The 17,616-nt window shown below is 35.8% G+C and overlaps 2 protein-coding genes across 2 annotated transcripts; one reads left to right on the top strand and one right to left on the bottom strand.

Annotated features, from left to right (window-relative positions):
- Positions 1-10,135: 10,135 nt before the first annotated feature.
- Positions 10,136-12,576, bottom strand: LOC145969882 (uncharacterized). Its single transcript, XM_083096180.1, has 3 exons — positions 11,227-12,576; positions 10,865-11,151; positions 10,136-10,305 (listed from the first exon to the last, which is right to left on the bottom strand). Exons 1-3 carry the CDS (start codon positions 11,289-11,291, stop codon positions 10,136-10,138), a joined length of 522 nt encoding a protein of 173 aa, XP_082952306.1. The 5' UTR covers positions 11,292-12,576.
- Positions 12,577-13,202: 626 nt separating this feature from the next.
- LOC145969884 (uncharacterized) lies at positions 13,203-15,613 on the top strand. Its single transcript, XM_083096181.1, has 3 exons — positions 13,203-13,365; positions 13,438-14,395; positions 15,584-15,613. Exons 1-3 carry the CDS (start codon positions 13,211-13,213, stop codon positions 15,611-15,613), a joined length of 1,143 nt encoding a protein of 380 aa, XP_082952307.1. The 5' UTR covers positions 13,203-13,210.
- Positions 15,614-17,616: the final 2,003 nt, after the last annotated feature.

Here is a 17,616-nt window from a genome sequence, read left to right on the forward strand (position 1 = left end):
CTAAATTATACTACTCATAAAATTTCGAAAACATTAACATTAAAAAATATTGTACCTCAAATTAATGAAAATAAAAAAAACAGAAAGAGAAAAAGTTACAAATGATAATTACGAAAAAAAATAATATATAGCATGCAATTTAATGAAGAATAAATAATATGTAATTTAAATAAAAATTATAATAAAAAAATTTATAACAATATCATTAAAATTCACACATAACAAATGTAATTCTCATATTTTAGATAAAAAAGGAATACAAGTTGAATAGATTTCTTATAAGTTGCTTATTTCTATATATATATATATATATATATATATATATATATATATATATATACAGGGTGATTCTAAATAACTTTATGTTTTTGCAAAAACATAATCTTGACCGAATTCTAAGACGATTTTTACTTTGGCAAAATTTCGTCCGAAGCTTAGTCTTTGAATTATTAAAGAAAGTAGTTAACGTATGACGGGTCGAATACAAGAGGCAGGCAAGGGTGGCGCGATTCACCGTCAGACGCGGGTGCTTACGCGGGGCGCCTGCTGCGATCAGCTGGTCGCTATACACATACGGACACACATGCGAACACATACATTCTCTCTCTGTCTGTCTGTCTGTCTGTCTCTCTCTCTCTCTCTCATTCGCTCACTCACCTGTAATTTTTTTTTCTTTTTTACGAGAGGGGAAAATGCATTTTATGCATACCCACCGGTCGATCCAGTGAGTTATGTGGGACTCGAATACCAAGTCGAATTACCAACTCGGTACTCCCTATCCACTAAAAACCCCTCTCTTTTCACGAATTTCCTTTGACACACTGTCCCTCTGACTTCCCGAGATCTGTTTTCACATAACGTCAAAAAATAGTTATTATTACCTTGTTCGATGACTTTTGATGTATTGCTGTAATTGCTTGAAGGAGAAATGAATTTTCCGAAAGATCGTACGTTCTCAAATTTAACGTAGATATCACGTTGCAAAAGACAAGAAATCTACACTAAATTATTAACTGAAAGTTTTTCTTCTTTCATGAACTGTATTCTTTTATAAACTTTAACGTAATCACATTTATTTACTCACTCGATGAGACGAGAAACTTACTAATGACTCTATCACTAATCACTATTAATCACTGTCGAATAATAACTGTTGGCGATTAAAAATCACTCGATGAAAGAAACACGCGCGGACACGTTACTACACGACGCGACGACGCGACAATGCGACGATAATTACTCGGCAACTGCAAGCAGTTTTTTGTCATGGTAGGTTGCGGTAGGTTAAGGTACTACTGGCGTTATCGAACGCGATCATGTGTTCGATTGAAGAATGCGGTAAACATAATAAACATTTAACATATTAATATTATTATTATCATGAATGTGTGTGATATCCATACATCGTATGATATCTATTTAAAAATTAATTAGATTAAATAAGTGTTTCTAAAATATTTATTACTTTTACTATTATCATATAAAATATTAATATTAAATATTTATTTAAGATAATAGTAAAAGTAATAAATATTTTAAAAACACTTATTTAATCTGATTAATTTTTAAGTAGATATCATACGATGTATGGATATCACACACATTCATGATAATAATAATATTAATATGTTAAATGTTTATTATGTTTACCGCATTCTTCAATCGAACACATGATCGCGTTCGATAGCGCCAGTAGTACATTAACCTACCGCAACCTACCATGACAAAAAACTACTTGCAGTCGCTGAGTAATTATCGTCGCATCATCGCGTCATCGCGTCGTGTAGTAACGTGTCCGCGCGTGTTTCTTTCATCGAGTGATTTTTAATCGCCAACAGTTATTATTCGACAGTGATTAATAGTGATTAGTGATAGAGTCATTAGTAAGTTTCTCGTCTCATCGAGTGAGTAAATAAATGTGATTACGTTAAAGTTTATAAAAGAATACAGTTCATGAAAGAAGAAAAACTTTCAGTTAATAATTTAGTGTAGATTTCTTGTCTTTTGCAACGTGATATCTACGTTAAATTTGAGAACGTACGATCTTTCGGAAAATTCATTTCTCCTTCAAGCAATTACAGCAATACATCAAAAGTCATCGAACAAGGTAATAATAACTATTTTTTGACGTTATGTGAAAACCGATCTCGGGAAGTCAGAGGGACAGTGGAAATTCGTGAAAAGAGAGGGGTTTTTAGTGGGTAGGGAGTACCGAGTTGGTAATTCGACTTGGTATTCGAGTCCCACATAACTCACTGGATCGACCGGTGGGTATGCATAAAATGCATTTTCCCCTCTCGTAAAAAAGAAAAAAAAATTACAGGTGAGTGAGCGAATGAGAGAGAGAGAGAGAGAGAGAGAGACAGACAGACAGACAGACAGAGAGAATGTATGTGTTCGCATGTGTGTCTGTATGTGTATAGCGACCAGCTGATCGCAGCAGGCGCCCCGCGTAAGCACCCGCGTCTGACGGTGAATCGCGCCACCCTTGCCTGCCTCTTGTATTCGACCCGTCATACGTTAACTACTTCCTTTATTAATTCAAAAACTAAGCTTCGGACGAAATTTTGCCAAAAGAAAAATCGTCTTAGAATTCGGTCAAGATTATGTTTTTGCAAAAACATAAAGTTATTTAGAATCACCCTGTATATATGGGTAATTCTTTTTTAAATCAGCCACCCCCCCTGCCCATTTCAATTTTGGGGAAAAAAATTTTTTTAGCACACGAAAAAATTTGTCAGGAAGTCTAGTTTTTGATGCCGTTATGTATTTAAAAAAAAAAAATTTTTCTAACCTCAAAAAAACTGTCTAAAGTGAGACATCTCGCAAAAAAATGCCATTTTTTAGTCAAAAATGATCGAAAAAATTATAATTCGTCAATAATTTTGACCAAATTACTCATTAAAAGTATTTTGGGGGTCGCTGAACAAGAATCCGATGTCAGATTTCAAATTCAAGATGGCGGATCCAAGATGGCGGACAGTATTTTTCTTACTGTTGACCGATTTCTACTAAATTCTGTATGTAGGGGTTTTTGGGATCGCTGATTACGATTCCGAATTCGAATTTCAAATTCAAGATGTCTGATCCAAGATGGCGGACCTTAATTTCAAATTCCAGATTGCGGATCCAAAATGGTGGACAGATATTTTCTTATTATTGGCTGATTTCTACAAAATTTCGTAAACGGAAGTTTTTGAGGTCTCTGATAACGAATTTGAGCTTAGGTTTCAAATTCAAGATGGCGGATCCAAGATGGCGAATGAAAATTTTGAAAGTCATCCGATTTTCATCAAATATGGTACGCGGGGGGTTTTGAGGTCACTGATTACGAAGGTCTGATTTACAAAATTCAAGATGGCGGACCCAAGATGGTGGACATAAATGTCTGTTTTTAAAAAAGTAATGTCCGCCGTCTTGGATCCGCCATCTTGAATTTGGAACCTGAGCTCAAATTCGTTATCAGAGACCACAAAAACTTCCGTTTACAAAATTTTGTAGAAATCAGCCAATAATAAGAAAATATCTGTCCACCATTTTGGATCCGCAATCTGGAATTTGAAATTAAGGTCCGCCATCTTGAATCAGACATCTTGAATTTGAAATTCGAATTCGGAATCGTAATCAGCGATCCCAAAAACTCCTACATACAGAATTTAGTAGAAATCGGTCAACAGTAAGAAAAATACTGTCCGCCATCTTGGATCCGCCATCTTGAATTTGAAATCTGACATCGGATTCTTGTTCAGCGACCCCCAAAATACTTTTAATGAGTAATTTGGTCAAAATTATTGACGAATTATAATTTTTTCGATCATTTTTGGCTAAAAAATGGCATTTTTTTGCGAGATGCCTCACTTTAGACAGTTTTTTTGAGGTTAGAAAATTTTTTTTTTTTTAAACACATAAGGGCATCAAAAACTAGACTTCTTGACAAATTTTTTCGTGTGCTAAAAAAATTTTTTTCCCCAAAATTGAAATGGGCAGGGGGGGTGGCTGATTTAAACAAGAATTCCCCATATATATATATATATATATATGGAGGTAATTGTTATTGCTAGACACTTGTATATATATTTTTAATAAAAATAAATTATGAAATACATCTATGTTTCTATAATTTATTCTTGCAGATCGAAAACTTGTCCACAATGTCGCAGAAGAACAACTACGCATCAAATACATAGAATATATTTTAATTTTTCGCGTAACAATAATATGGGAAATTCCTCGCTCTCACAGCAAACAAAGAAAAATACCATTTTCCAGATAACAATAAAGGATAATAAAAAAAGAGATGTTAGAACCGAAAAGATGTTAAAAAAACTAAAGAAACGTTAGAAAAACAGATATATGGTTTAAATCATAATTAGACATGAATTAAAAATAAAATAAACAATAAAAATTTATTATCTATCAATTATTGTTTATATATTACAAAATTTTTTGTTTTTTGAAACTTTTTAAATGACGCACACAATGCCAATAAAAATAAAATTTCATTGGATTTATTGAATACCGCTATTAGTTCAAGAGGCCGTAGAATTTTACCACCATTATGTTATTGGGCAGGTAAGAATAAATTAATAATAATAATTAAATACATTTTTACAAGAAGAAAAAAAATATATATTTATGTATTCTTTCATAGGTGAACGAATATCTTTGAAGGATAATAATCCAGTTTATAACTTTAGTAATTTGTAGGAATCATCAATTATTTTCACGGAGAGTTTAAAAATAAATCCCACACAGTATATAAATAAAAGTGATTAAAAGATTTCTTCATCAGAAGATTCTAATATTTCTACATTTTAAATATTTCCATGAGCTGTTTTGGTTACTGCACAGCGTTTTCTTTTCTGCCTCTATAGCGATGTAATACAATTCAGCACTATTAAATTTAGTTCAGTGTGGTTCCAGTGCAGCACTACTTTAGCTAAAAAGAACAAATGATACAAATAAAGGGTGCGTTCCGTTTCTCGCATTCAGCTCATTTTGAATGCGCAGGAATGACGTCATTGTACATCGCATTAAAGTTGTTCCGTTTTGCAATGCGCGATATTAGCATTGCATGTAAAATGCCAGCGCATTAACTCTGCATTGACTGCTTCTACTCTGAGGTAGAGGCACACGATGTGAAGTTAATGCGGAAAAAATATGGCGAACTATGACGTCATATCACTTTTTGATGCGCGCATGGAAACCGTATTGAAGGAAACGGAACGTTAGTTAATGCGATAATGTGTTCAATGCGTGAAACGGAACGCACCCAAAATGAACTGTATTGTCATTTGTTACCTATCAAATTGTCAAATTTTATATTTTACAAGTGTACAACATTTTATTATATGTATTATTTTATATAATAATATATTTTATATGATATATACAATATAAAATGAATAAATTCTGGACATTACAAGATAATTTTAAAATTTGAATGATTATCTAGTATTAACAATACCAATTAACCAATGCCGAGATACAGAGCATATTCACCTAACCAAAAAAAAGAAAATATTTTCAGACGTGATAAGAAAACAATACCATTTAAGCAAAGAAAAAAAACGATGCGTGGAAAGTCGAACAAGATCTTTAGAAAATCAATTTCTAATAATAATAGGTAAAATGTATTAAAATAATATTATGTATATATTTTCATATTTTCATATTAATTATTAATTTTGGATATGTTCTTTATCATATTCCGTTAAATTCTATAAATATATAAAATTATATTATAAAATATGTTAGAAAGGTTTTTATTTTTAGCTATAGTTTAAAATAATAAATCCATACAGCATACAAAAATTGCTGAATAATTTTATTAAAAGATTGCAATATTGCCAATCTATTGTAAAACACTGCATCATTATGTAAAATTACAGAAACATTAAAATCTTCACATTCAATAATATTTACAATAATACAGTAGAAAAGCAAATGTCTTCTATTTAAACATTTATTATGATTCAATGTTTTGAATATTGAATTATTTTTAAAAACAGATATATCTTAATGTTGCTGCAATTTATACAATGATTCAGTAATGTTTCTACTAAAGTTACATTTGAAATCTTAAATATTAATATATTTAATATTGTTTAATATATAATATATATATTTATTTCTTTGTTTATTTATTTATTGAATAATATATATACATAATATTATATATATATATATATATATATATATATATATATATACAGGGTGACCCATTTTAACTTAGGCAGCCAAATAACTCGAGAAATAAGCAAGATAGAGAAAAATGTTTTAGACAAAAGTTGTATGGTTTCGAGGGGGCCATAAGATGATATCATTGGTTTGACCTTGAAGAGTCATTTGAAGGTCACGTGAAGGTCACTTCAATTTTTTTAAGTGGAATACCCTATATATTTTTGTACATTCTTGTAGCTTATTTCGAGAGCTTTCCAAAACACTATAATTAAGTACCTTTCCGTTAAGTACTTTTTGAGTTATGATGCTTGAAATAATTTCTTAATTTTACATAAACCGTAAAATATCTTGTAAAATATTCATTTTTCGATTATCTTACCTTAATACTTTTATGTACAAAATAATGAGAGGAATCAATTGGTGTAAAGAAAACACATAGTTGTTTTTAAGAAAAAATATGGAATTGTTAATTGCAAATTACATATTTTTTCTTCGAAACAACTATGTGTTTTCTTTACACCAATTGATTCCTCTCATTATTTTGTACATAAAACTATTAAGGTAAGGTAATCGAAAAATGAATATTTTACAAGATATTTTACGGTTTATGTAAAATTAAGAAATTATTTCAAGCCTCATAACTCAAAAAGTACTTAACGAAAATGTACTTAATTATAGTGTTTTGGAAAGCTCTCGAGATGAGCTACAAGAATGTACAAAAATATATAGGATGTTCCATTTAAAAAAATTGAAGTGACCTTCACGTGACCTTCAAATGACTCTTCAAGGTCAAACCAATGATACCATCTTATGGCCCCCTCGAAACCATACAACTTTTGTCTAAAACATTTTTCTCTATCTTGCTTATTTTTCGAGTTATTTGGCTGCCTAAGTTAAAATGGGTCACCCTGTATATATATGTATATATATATATATATATATATGTATATTTTATATATTATTTAATATTATTATATATTTTCATATTATTTTTATATTTAGCGGCGTTAGCGATTTTCTCTAAATAAGCACTTTTTAAACATTTCTGTGAAAATCTAGTTTAGAATCAATGATGTCAATGGAATCAATGATGTCATGTATTGTCAAATTGTGCCAAATATAGTCGAACGTTGACGGAATTAACCGAAGTTCATGCACTCCCCCCTTACTGCATTTATCAGTTACCCCTTTTAAAAGCTCCGTCTATCTATTCAGATGTCAATGATCAGGACCTATTATGTTTAGCACAAGATATTCAGAAAATCAAGGCATTCCGGAAAAAGTTAAGAACCTTGCAAAATTATTGAACGCTTCTGTGATTCAAACTTTTCCGCTAACTGAAGGCGTGGTCGATTGCATAGTGATGCCACATAGGCTGCATGGAAAGATGGAAGCTACTATATCAATATTCCTCAATCGCCCACGATCTCGCATTCAAAAAAAGTATACATAATTGCTACAATAGAAGCCAAATTGCGAATTGCAATTCAAGAATTGGAGGAGAACCTACAAAATCGTACTGCTGTTTCCATAGACTATATATCGACATATTTAATACAATGTTTAGAAAAAATGTAAGTTGAAATATACTTAAAATCAATAAACTAGATTTGGCTTCCGGGTTAGAGCTTATAGAGCGTATAATTAAATATAATATTATAATATACAGGGTGTATCTGAAATGATGCATTAAACTTTAGGAGCGTATTCTAGAGGTCAAAATGAAACTTTTTTTCCTATGAACGTGGGTCCGCAAATGAACCTCCCTCCGAGCTAAAGGCCCCTAAAGTTTTGGCGAACAAAAATTGAAAATTGGCTGTATTTCAGAAAAAAAATGGCAGAAGGTTGAAATTTGGTAAAGCACAGTAAATTATGAAGTAAAGTAAGCCACTAAAATGAAAAAATAAAAATGTATATCATGAAAACATTAATTTACCAAGCACACATTTTCGAATTTTAGCTCGGAAAGGGGTTCCTTTGCGGACCCATGTCTATAAGAATGTTCATAAGAAAAAAATGTCTTATTTTGGCCTCTAGAATACGCTCCTATAGTTTAGTGCATCAATTCATATACACCCTGTATAATATTATAATATTCTTTATGATTATAATATTTCGTGAACATTATTCACTTTATTTCGTCAGGAAGGAACAATTTATGTTAAATTATTTTTTGACATTATTTCTTTATGATTGAACAAGTAAGAAGAAAAGTGAAAAAAAATATGTATATCAAAGAACATTTCAGTATCAGATTGAGTCATTCTAGATAAAATAAATTGAAATATTTAATCAACCAAAATTGGAAATTATACTACATATAATTATATATATTCATATACATATATATCGCGAAGTTTCAGATAGTGAAAATAAAATGTTTATTGAACTTTAAATAAATTATTGCGATAATCGAGATAAATAAATTATTTTTTTTAAATGAAGAAAAATTGAAAAATTTTGATAAATATGATAGTAGTAAGACTATGAGGTTTCTAACGCAGGGGCTCCGAGGGGGGGTGAGGGGCGAGGGGGAACTGCGGGGGGTGACGTCACGGGGGGGGTGTGATGACGTCACGCGGGGGGTGACGTCACGGGGGGTGATGACGTCACGGGGGGGGGTGTGACGTCACGTGCGGGGGATGATGACGTCACGCGGGGATGATGACGTCACGTGCGGGGGATGATGACGTCACGCGGAGATGATGACGTCACGCGGGGATGATGACGTCACGCGATGGATGAGGGGGTCCGTGCGGGTAGGGGGGATCCGCGGCGCGAGCGATGGACGAGGGGGTCCGCGCGGGTAGGGGGGATCCGCGGAAAGAAGACGGTGGTGTGAGAAAAATAGCGCTACGTGTGGGAAAAGGATAGCGTAAAGTGTGTGAAGAGGACAGTGCGACAAGGATGACACGTGACATCATCAACGTGTGACAAGGATGGCGTCAACGTGGGACAAGGATGATGCATTATAAGATGCCACATAGGTGGGAGCAGGACGACGCAAAGGTAAGTGAGTGATAGGGACGAGCTTGTGAATGAGAGAGAACGATAATAGCGCGAAGAGAACGCATACGAAACAGAACTATAATATCGCGAGAACAACGTGTGCGAGAGAGAACGATAATAGCTAAGATAACGCGTGCGAGCGAGAACGAAGATATCGCGAGACTTACAACTAATGCGAGACTTATTGTTAGAACGATAGCGCGTACGAAAGAGAGAGAGAGAGAACGATATCGCTATACTTACAACTAGCGCAAGAGAGACGCAAAGGATGGGAACGCAAGGAGAGGCGCGTAAATAAATACATTTCTTTTCAATACTAAATATAACATTTATTTTAAAATGTGTGCGTGTATTATACAATTTGTGTGTGTGTGTGTGTGTGTGTGTGTGTCTAATAAAATAATAATAATATAAAATTTAAAAATTTAAAAAAAAAAATAATAATAATATAATAATAAAATAATAAGAATAATATATTTGGGGGGAGTGTGCCGGGCTAAGGAGGAGGCCGCTCCTAGAATGCTAAGGGGTCGATGTGCCGGGCTGAGTGGAGCCGCTCCTGGAACAGTAAAAGACATTTGAATAGTTTTTAATAATTTATTTTAGAACTTTTGATGTAACATAAATTGAAAGTTACTTACAATATTATCCATTTATTTTAATTTGTGCAAATGGGACACATATTGCATGATATTATTTGATGCAAATTTTTCCTGCACTCTTTGCAATAACTGCCTAATAATAGAGCACAATAATCCGTTTTGTGTTTCCTGACGGAGTATACGTTTCGAAACGATGATGCCAATCTCAGAAAACAGTCTGAACAATACTTAGTTCCTTCTTCCACATCATAATAATAATATTTGATGCGACACATTTTTATGGTAATATCCAAATTATTTATTTCCATCGCGTTTAAATGTTTATACTTTTTCAGTCTTAATTATTCATCATTATCACTGGCATAATCTGAATCCACTAAAGGTGGTATTTCTTCCTCGGATTCTTCCTCAGAGCCATCCTCGTCTGATTCGTCTAGATTATCAACATCCATTTGGTTGCCATCTTCAACGATAACAACCTCTTCAATATCCTCGTCGATGATAATAACATCTTCGTCATCGATGATAATAATCTCTTCTTCAGCCATTGCACTAACGTAACACAAGACTAACGAAACGCAAAGAACAACGAAAGAAATAATATTCTAATGTCGCAGGCTCCTCTTCATTATATATCTTTTAATATCTTTTGTCTCATTCCAACTAGAGCATCACGTCTCATCTACCTCAGCATTTCTCTACATCTTTAGCGGAGCGTGTTGAGAAAAGTATAACTATTCTTATTCGTATGGAAGGAAAGAATTAAAATCATAGATGGAATAAAAATAATTATTTATTGCACGCATCGTAAAGAATATCATTTACAGCACATGTTAATAATTCGCAATCGATTAATGATTCGCTGTTAAAGACGTCACTATCACGTATCGTTTTTACAGCATCGCATACAGTAGTAATATTGTTACGTCGTAAAACTGTTTCAAATTGTTTAAATTTTTCATTTACGAGATACGTATTCTCGCATAACCAATTATGCATATGATCGATACAATTTTCAAAATTAAATAAATGTAATAATGTCGGTGGTTTCATGTACAAAGAATTATCACATAATGTGAGTTTTACAATTTTCGATTGATACATTTCGATCGATAAATCTCCAATCCTTAATGCGAGAGCAGTCGATTGTAGAAATTGTTCAATGTCTGCTTGCTTCTGCATCAACAAATTCCACGTTGAAAAAGGTAACACTATTTGATTGCCTCGATTATCACCGAGAATCAGTTCCACATACGACACAGCTCCAACGCTTATTCCAATGTCCAAATACTTGTACGACGTTGGGGTTAGAGCGTATCTTCTTCCAAGTATGCGAGTCGCACGACGAGGCTGAATGCTATAAAAATATATAAATTAGATCAATATTTAAAAAAAAAATTAAATAATTAAATATTTAAAGATCGAAACTTACGTGTCACATTTTTGCTTCTTACACGGTGGAGTTTCACCGTTTCGAATCGGAACGTAAAAATTCATGTTGATTTCTTCAGTGAACCTTTCACACGCGCGATTGATGCAATACTGATCGTATTAGAATTAATATCAATTCAAATAGTATCGCAAATTGCGATGTAGAGGGGATTATTGCTGACACGACATTTTAATTTCCTCTAAAATTTTGTCGCGCCGATATACGGCGGCGATGACATCATCATCCCTAGAACAAAGATTTAGCTGAATTCGCTAAAATCGAGCGCCGGTGTACGGCTGCTCCCGACGCAACCACGTTAGATTTTTCAAATGTATGTGACAAAACGCGAAATTATCAAGGTTAAATTGCAAACGTTACTCCGGGAATTTTTTTAAGATGAAATCATTCTAGAATGTTCGATGATATGCATGAGACAGTATATAAATCATGCCGTTAAGGTTAAAACACACATCACCCCTAGACAAAGATTTAGCTGAATGTGCTAAAATCATGCGCCGATGTACGGCTGCTCCCGACGCAACCACGTCAGATTTTTTCAAATGTACGTGACAAAACGTAAAATTTTCAAGGTTAAATTGCGCATCAGAACAAAGATTTAGCTGAATGCGCTAAAATCGAGCGTCGATGTACGGCTGCTCCTGATGCAATCACGTCAGATTTTTCAAATGTACGTGACAAAACGCGAAATTTTCAAGGTTAAGATGTGCATCGGAACAAAGATTAACCGCCAAGGTTAAAACGCACATCACCCCTAGACAAAGATTTAGCTAAATGTGTTAAAATCAAGCGCCGTTTTACGGCTGCTCCCGATGCAACCACATCAGATTTTTCAAATGTACGTGACAAAACGCGAAATTATCAAGGTTAAATTGCAGACGCTACTCCGGGGAATTTTTTAAGATGAAATCATTCTAGAATGTTCGATGATATGCACGAGACAGTATATAAATCATGATCAAGAGGCACACCCCGCCAGTAATTTTGCTAAAGTACATCCGGAACTATCATTGGGAAGCGCATTTCGCAAGTGTGTTACAATATGGAGGAACAAAATTTGCGAGAGCAATCCACATTGATTGATTCGCTGGAAGATTACATTGTGTGGGAACAACGATGCGACCAATACATCGAGTCGTTGGAAGAGCAAAGTCGCATCAAGCGACCGCGATTATCGATCGGAAATCGACAATCGCTGATTGCTCGGATCGCGCGCCTCGAAGGGTTGAAAAATTCGGTACGTGGACGTTTCGTACACGCGGGTGCCGGATGTAGCGCGCGTCAAAATAGACTTGTGTGGCGCGAGATTGATACGGCGTTCGAGAGTCGCGTATCGACTGATGCGGTGATAAACTATAATCACATTGAACCTCGTCAATTTCTCGATGACGCCAAAGACATAGTGATAGAACATGTGCAGGACGTTATGAAAAAACACTGTAATGTGAAAGTGAACACTATATTTAACGGTGAATTCGTGGCTGGGGATAAACACGCCAACAAAAGTATCAATACGCGAAACTATGAACTCTTTCGCACATCCGATTTACGCGAGTGGTACGAACGACGTGTTATCGAACCCACCCTAGCGTCTCTGGAAGAGTTTCAGGAACGCGACAGCGGGTGGGCTTTGTCGCGAATACTAAATTTAACTGTAAATATAAATAAGTATAATCCTATGCGTGCGGGGTGTCACATCAAATTACCGCGGGAGATTATGTTGAAAAGAGCGGTGATTAATGTACAATCTAAAGACAATGCGTGTTTCGCGTGGGCAGTGGTCGCCGCCCTATACCCCGCCGAAAGAGACACGAATCGGGAATCATCGTACCCGCATTACACGACAGTGCTGAATCTCCAGAACATTGAGTTTCCAGTGACTGTGAACCAAATAAAAAATTTTGAACTTGCCAATAACATTTCTATAAATGTGTACAACATTGAAGACAAGAACAGCATTGTCCCGATGCGTCTTTCGCAGCAGAAGCAGGACAAGCATATCAACTTGCTTTACATTGAAGACGACAACAGCGTCGGACATTTTGCATGGATTAAGAATTTATCCCGGCTCGTGAGCTCACAATTGAGCAAACACAAGAATCCAAAATATATCTGCGATCGGTAAGTTTAATTTGAATAATTATAAGTTATGTAGCAAATTGTATATAAATCTAAAAAATTTTTCTTTTACAGATGCCTGCATTATTTTAATTCGGACACCAAGTTGCAGTCGCATACGGTCGACTGTGGAAAGATGAATGATTGTGCTGTCCGATTGCCGAGCGATAAGGACAAGTGGTTATCGTTCAACAACTTTAATCGGAAGGAGCGGCTTCCATTTGTGGTCTACGCCGACCTGGAATGCGTTCTGGCCAAGACGGAAGAAGAGAAAAACGCATATCAACATCACCAAGTATTTAGTTTAGCTTATTATGTACATTGTTCATACGACGAATCTTTATCGGCATATCATTCGCGTCGTAGCGCCGATTGTATAGCATGGTTCGCCGCAGACCTCAAAAATTTAGCGTTACGTGTAAAAAATATTTTAAAAACAAATGTCCCCATGGTAAATTTGACGTCCGAAGAGTGGGAGAAATTCCATAGCGCCACTCAATGTCATATATGCGAAAAACCGTTCGTGCAAGACGATACACGCGTTCGCGATCATTGCCATCTGACCGGGCGGTACAGAGGTCCAGCACACTCAAATTGCAATTTAAATTATAAAGAATCTTTTTGTATTCCCATAGTTTTTCACAATTTATCCGGTTATGATTCACATTTCATTATCGAGGAAATAGCCACATCGTTCGAAGGGAAAATCGAGTTACTTCCGATAACAAAAGAGAAATATATTTCGTTTACAAAAGATGTTTGTATGGATGAAGAATCAAAAAATCATGTAAAATTACGTTTCATCGATTCATTCAAATTTCTCGCATCGAGTCTCGACAAATTGGCATCGTTTTTGGACAAAGATAAACTCAAAATTTTAAAATCAGAATTTCAAAATTTATCAACAGAAAATTTCAATTTGTTAACGCGAAAAGGTGTATTTCCGTACGAATACATCGACTCTGTAGAGAGGTTGCAAGATACATGTTTACCACCGCGCGAATCGTTTTACAGTTCCTTGACCGGTGATACTGTATCCGAGAGCGATTACGCGCACGCCGAGAACATCTGGATGCGATTCTCCGTTCGAACGCTAGGCGAATATAGCGATTTATATCTTAAAATTGATGTCTTGTTATTAGCCGACATTTTCGAAAACTTTCGAGATAAATGTATCGAAAGTTACGGACTCGACCCCGCGTATTACTATACTCTCCCCGGATACACGTGGGACGCCATGTTGAAACATACCAAGATCACGTTCGAGCTGCTTACTGACATCGACATGCTTATGTTCATCGAACGTGGTATACGCGGCGGTCTGAGTCAATGTTCGGGTAGATACGCTCGCGCTAATAACAAGTACATGGAGTCGTACGATCCATCGAAACCATCATCGTACTTGATGTACTTTGATATAAATAATTTGTACGGATGGGCAATGTGTCAACCGTTGCCTTACGCCAATTTTCAATGGGTCGACGATGTGACCAATTTTGATGTATCATCCATCACGCTAGATTCGCCTACAGGCTATGTCCTCGAAGTGGACCTCGAGTACCCGCAACATCTTCACGATGCGCACACTGACCTGCCGTTTTGCCCGACACGCGACAAACCACCTGGCAAGCGGGAATTTAAACTGCTTGCAACGCTATACGATAAGAAGCGTTACGTGATACACTATCGCAACCTGCAGCAGTGTACGCGTCACGGTCTTCGCGTAACAAAAATACATCGAATTTTACAGTTTTCACAATCTCCGTGGCTTCGAAATTATATAGAATTAAATACACATTTTAGAACATTGGCTAAAAATGATTTCGAAAAAAATTTATATAAATTAATGAACAATGCAGTGTTTGGTGAAACGATGGAAAATGTGCGCAATCGTGTCGATGTTAAATTGTTAACAAAGTGGGATGGTCGGTATGGCGCAGAGGCAATGATCGCGAAACCAAATTTCCACAGCAGAAGCGTTTTTTTCAGAAAACTTAATCGCTGTGGAATTGCGCAAACTCGAGGTGAAATTCTACAAACCGATTTACGTGGGTATGTGCATACTCGACATATCCAAGACATGTTTGTACGAGTTTCATCACGAGTATATGACGCCAATGTATCGCGACAAATGCCAGGTAATGTACACCGATACGGATAGTCTCATATATCACATTGAGTGCGCGGATGTGTATGAGAATATGAAGCGCGATATCATCAGATTCGACACGAGCGATTATGCAGTGGATAACGTGTACGGTATACCGCTTGTAAATAAAAAGGTACCGGGCCTGATGAAGGACGAAAACAACGGTACCATAATGACCGAATTCGTCGGGCTCAAAGCAAAGATGTACGCGTTACGAGTGAATGGAAAAAAGGACACGAAGAAAGTTAAAGGTGTCAAGAGTAACGTTGTCGCGAGAACGATAACGTTTGACGACTACATGCGGTGTTTGAAAGAAGAAATTGAAATGACGCGTCAGCAGTCGTGTATACGATCTAAACTGCACCAAGTATACACGATCTGCGAGACGAAAATTGCTCTGAGTCCGTACGACGATAAGCGGTATATCGTACCCGAAACCACCGATACGTTACCGTGGGGACATTATAGAATACCATTGTAAATAAATGTATATTTTATTTATTATTAATTGTATATTTTGTACATAACCATGTATATATTTTTATATTTAATACACTTTATATATTTTTATATTATTAAATATTTATATATTAAATTATTTATATAGTTTATATGTATATTATTTTAATAAATATTTATAATACACTATTTTTATGTATCCAAGAGTTGTATGATTTATCCATTCCCAACCATTTCACATATACGTCATCACCCTTTTCCCGCAAAATTTTTTCCACGAGATATACGTCGGGATTAGCGACGCGTTGTAATTCGTATTCGTAGAATCCTCCAGCGACGGGATCTCCACGCGAATCTTGGAGTATGAATGTCGCGGGATTAGTTTTCTGCACCTCGACAATCTTAAAAACTTCGGTCGTCCAATTAGGTGTGAAACCTTTTTCAAAGATGGTCTTGTATTTGCTTACGCGTACCGAATCGCCTACTTTAAATTTTGTCAGAGCCGCAATTTTTACGTTGCTATACACCGTATTTAAAAGTTTTTCGGCGATCGCTGGAGTGACGTCGGCAGGTCTCATACCGATGGTGCGATGTTTTCGCGTATTGTACTCTGCAACGAGTCGAGATAACTCGTCGATCCATTTATAATTTCCGTTGAGCATAAACATTTTCCACATATTGTTTTTCAAAGTACGGTTGAATCGTTCCACGACCGAGGCTTTCATAATGGAATACGTCGAGTAATGATTAATGTTGTGTTTCTTCATGAGTTTCTGCACACTCGCGTTGTAAAATTCTTTTCCTCTGTCGGTTTGAAAATTTTTCGGACACCTTTTATCGTCTCCAATAATCTTTGCGATCGTTTCGGACATTTCGTTTCCGCTCTTGCTCTTGAGCGGTACGGCCCACGCATACTTGCTCAACACATCGATAACTGTGAGTATGTATTTATGACCCTTGTTGAGTCGAGAATACGAACGCATGTCGACCACGTCCGCCTGCCACAGATCGTCGTATCCGCGTACAATGACGCGTCTTCGTGGAAAATTTCTTCTCGCCGGAGCATGTAGTTCCTCGACAAGTTGTCGCTTTTCGGAGGTGTTTATCTTCTTTCGCACGTTTGATCGAGGCATAATTAATATTGCGATATTAGTATGTCTCGTTTACTGTGTCGAGTCAGATGTTGCATATCTCAGCACATTCTTTATCTCGCCCATCATTATTCGTAGCGCCTGCACGTGTGTTTCAAGCGTGATAATTTTTTGCTCAATTTCTCCCTGTCGATCTCTCAAAAGTTTATCCACATATCGTTTGTTGACAGCGTCAGTATCAGTTTCCGGTTGCGCTACACGTTGAATCTTGCGCGACCTTGCGTCAAAGCCGGTAGTAGTCTGGCAGAGAGCGTTATCGCGAACGTAATTTCTCAATAATCCATTCCATTGATAGTACAAATTATTCGACGTTCCGAGCGATAATCCAAATTTATTAATCGACATTTCGGTACCGAGAACTTTGACGGAATGACATGTATCGTTGACGCATAGTTTAATTTATAATAATGCCAGCCTCGCGAAGTTCTTCGATAATTGACAAGATTTCATTGTCGTGAGCATTGTTGCCGGCTCGACGCGAGGCGTCCAGCAATC

This window comes from Camponotus vicinus, unplaced genomic scaffold (assembly GCF_025532165.1).
Source record: "Camponotus vicinus isolate PSW18456_S1 unplaced genomic scaffold, iyCamVici1.0 SCAF_4, whole genome shotgun sequence".
NCBI classification, from domain to species: Eukaryota; Metazoa; Arthropoda; class Insecta; order Hymenoptera; family Formicidae; genus Camponotus; species Camponotus vicinus.

Coding starts and splice junctions, on each gene's coding strand:
- LOC145969884 (XM_083096181.1), top strand. CDS start 13,211: ATGCGTCTTTCGCAGCAGAAGCAGGACAAGCATATCAACTTGCTTTAC. Junction 13,366..13,437: donor CCAAAATATATCTGCGATCG/GTAAGTTTAATT, acceptor TTTCTTTTACAG/ATGCCTGCATTATTTTAATT. Junction 14,396..15,583: donor GTTCCTTGACCGGTGATACT/GTATCCGAGAGC, acceptor CGATATCATCAG/ATTCGACACGAGCGATTATG.
- LOC145969882 (XM_083096180.1), bottom strand. CDS start 11,291: ATGAATTTTTACGTTCCGATTCGAAACGGTGAAACTCCACCGTGTAAG. Junction 11,152..11,226: donor AAGAAGCAAAAATGTGACAC/GTAAGTTTCGAT, acceptor ATATTTTTATAG/CATTCAGCCTCGTCGTGCGA. Junction 10,306..10,864: donor AATTGTAAAACTCACATTAT/GTGATAATTCTT, acceptor TCGATGACGAAG/ATGTTATTATCATCGACGAG.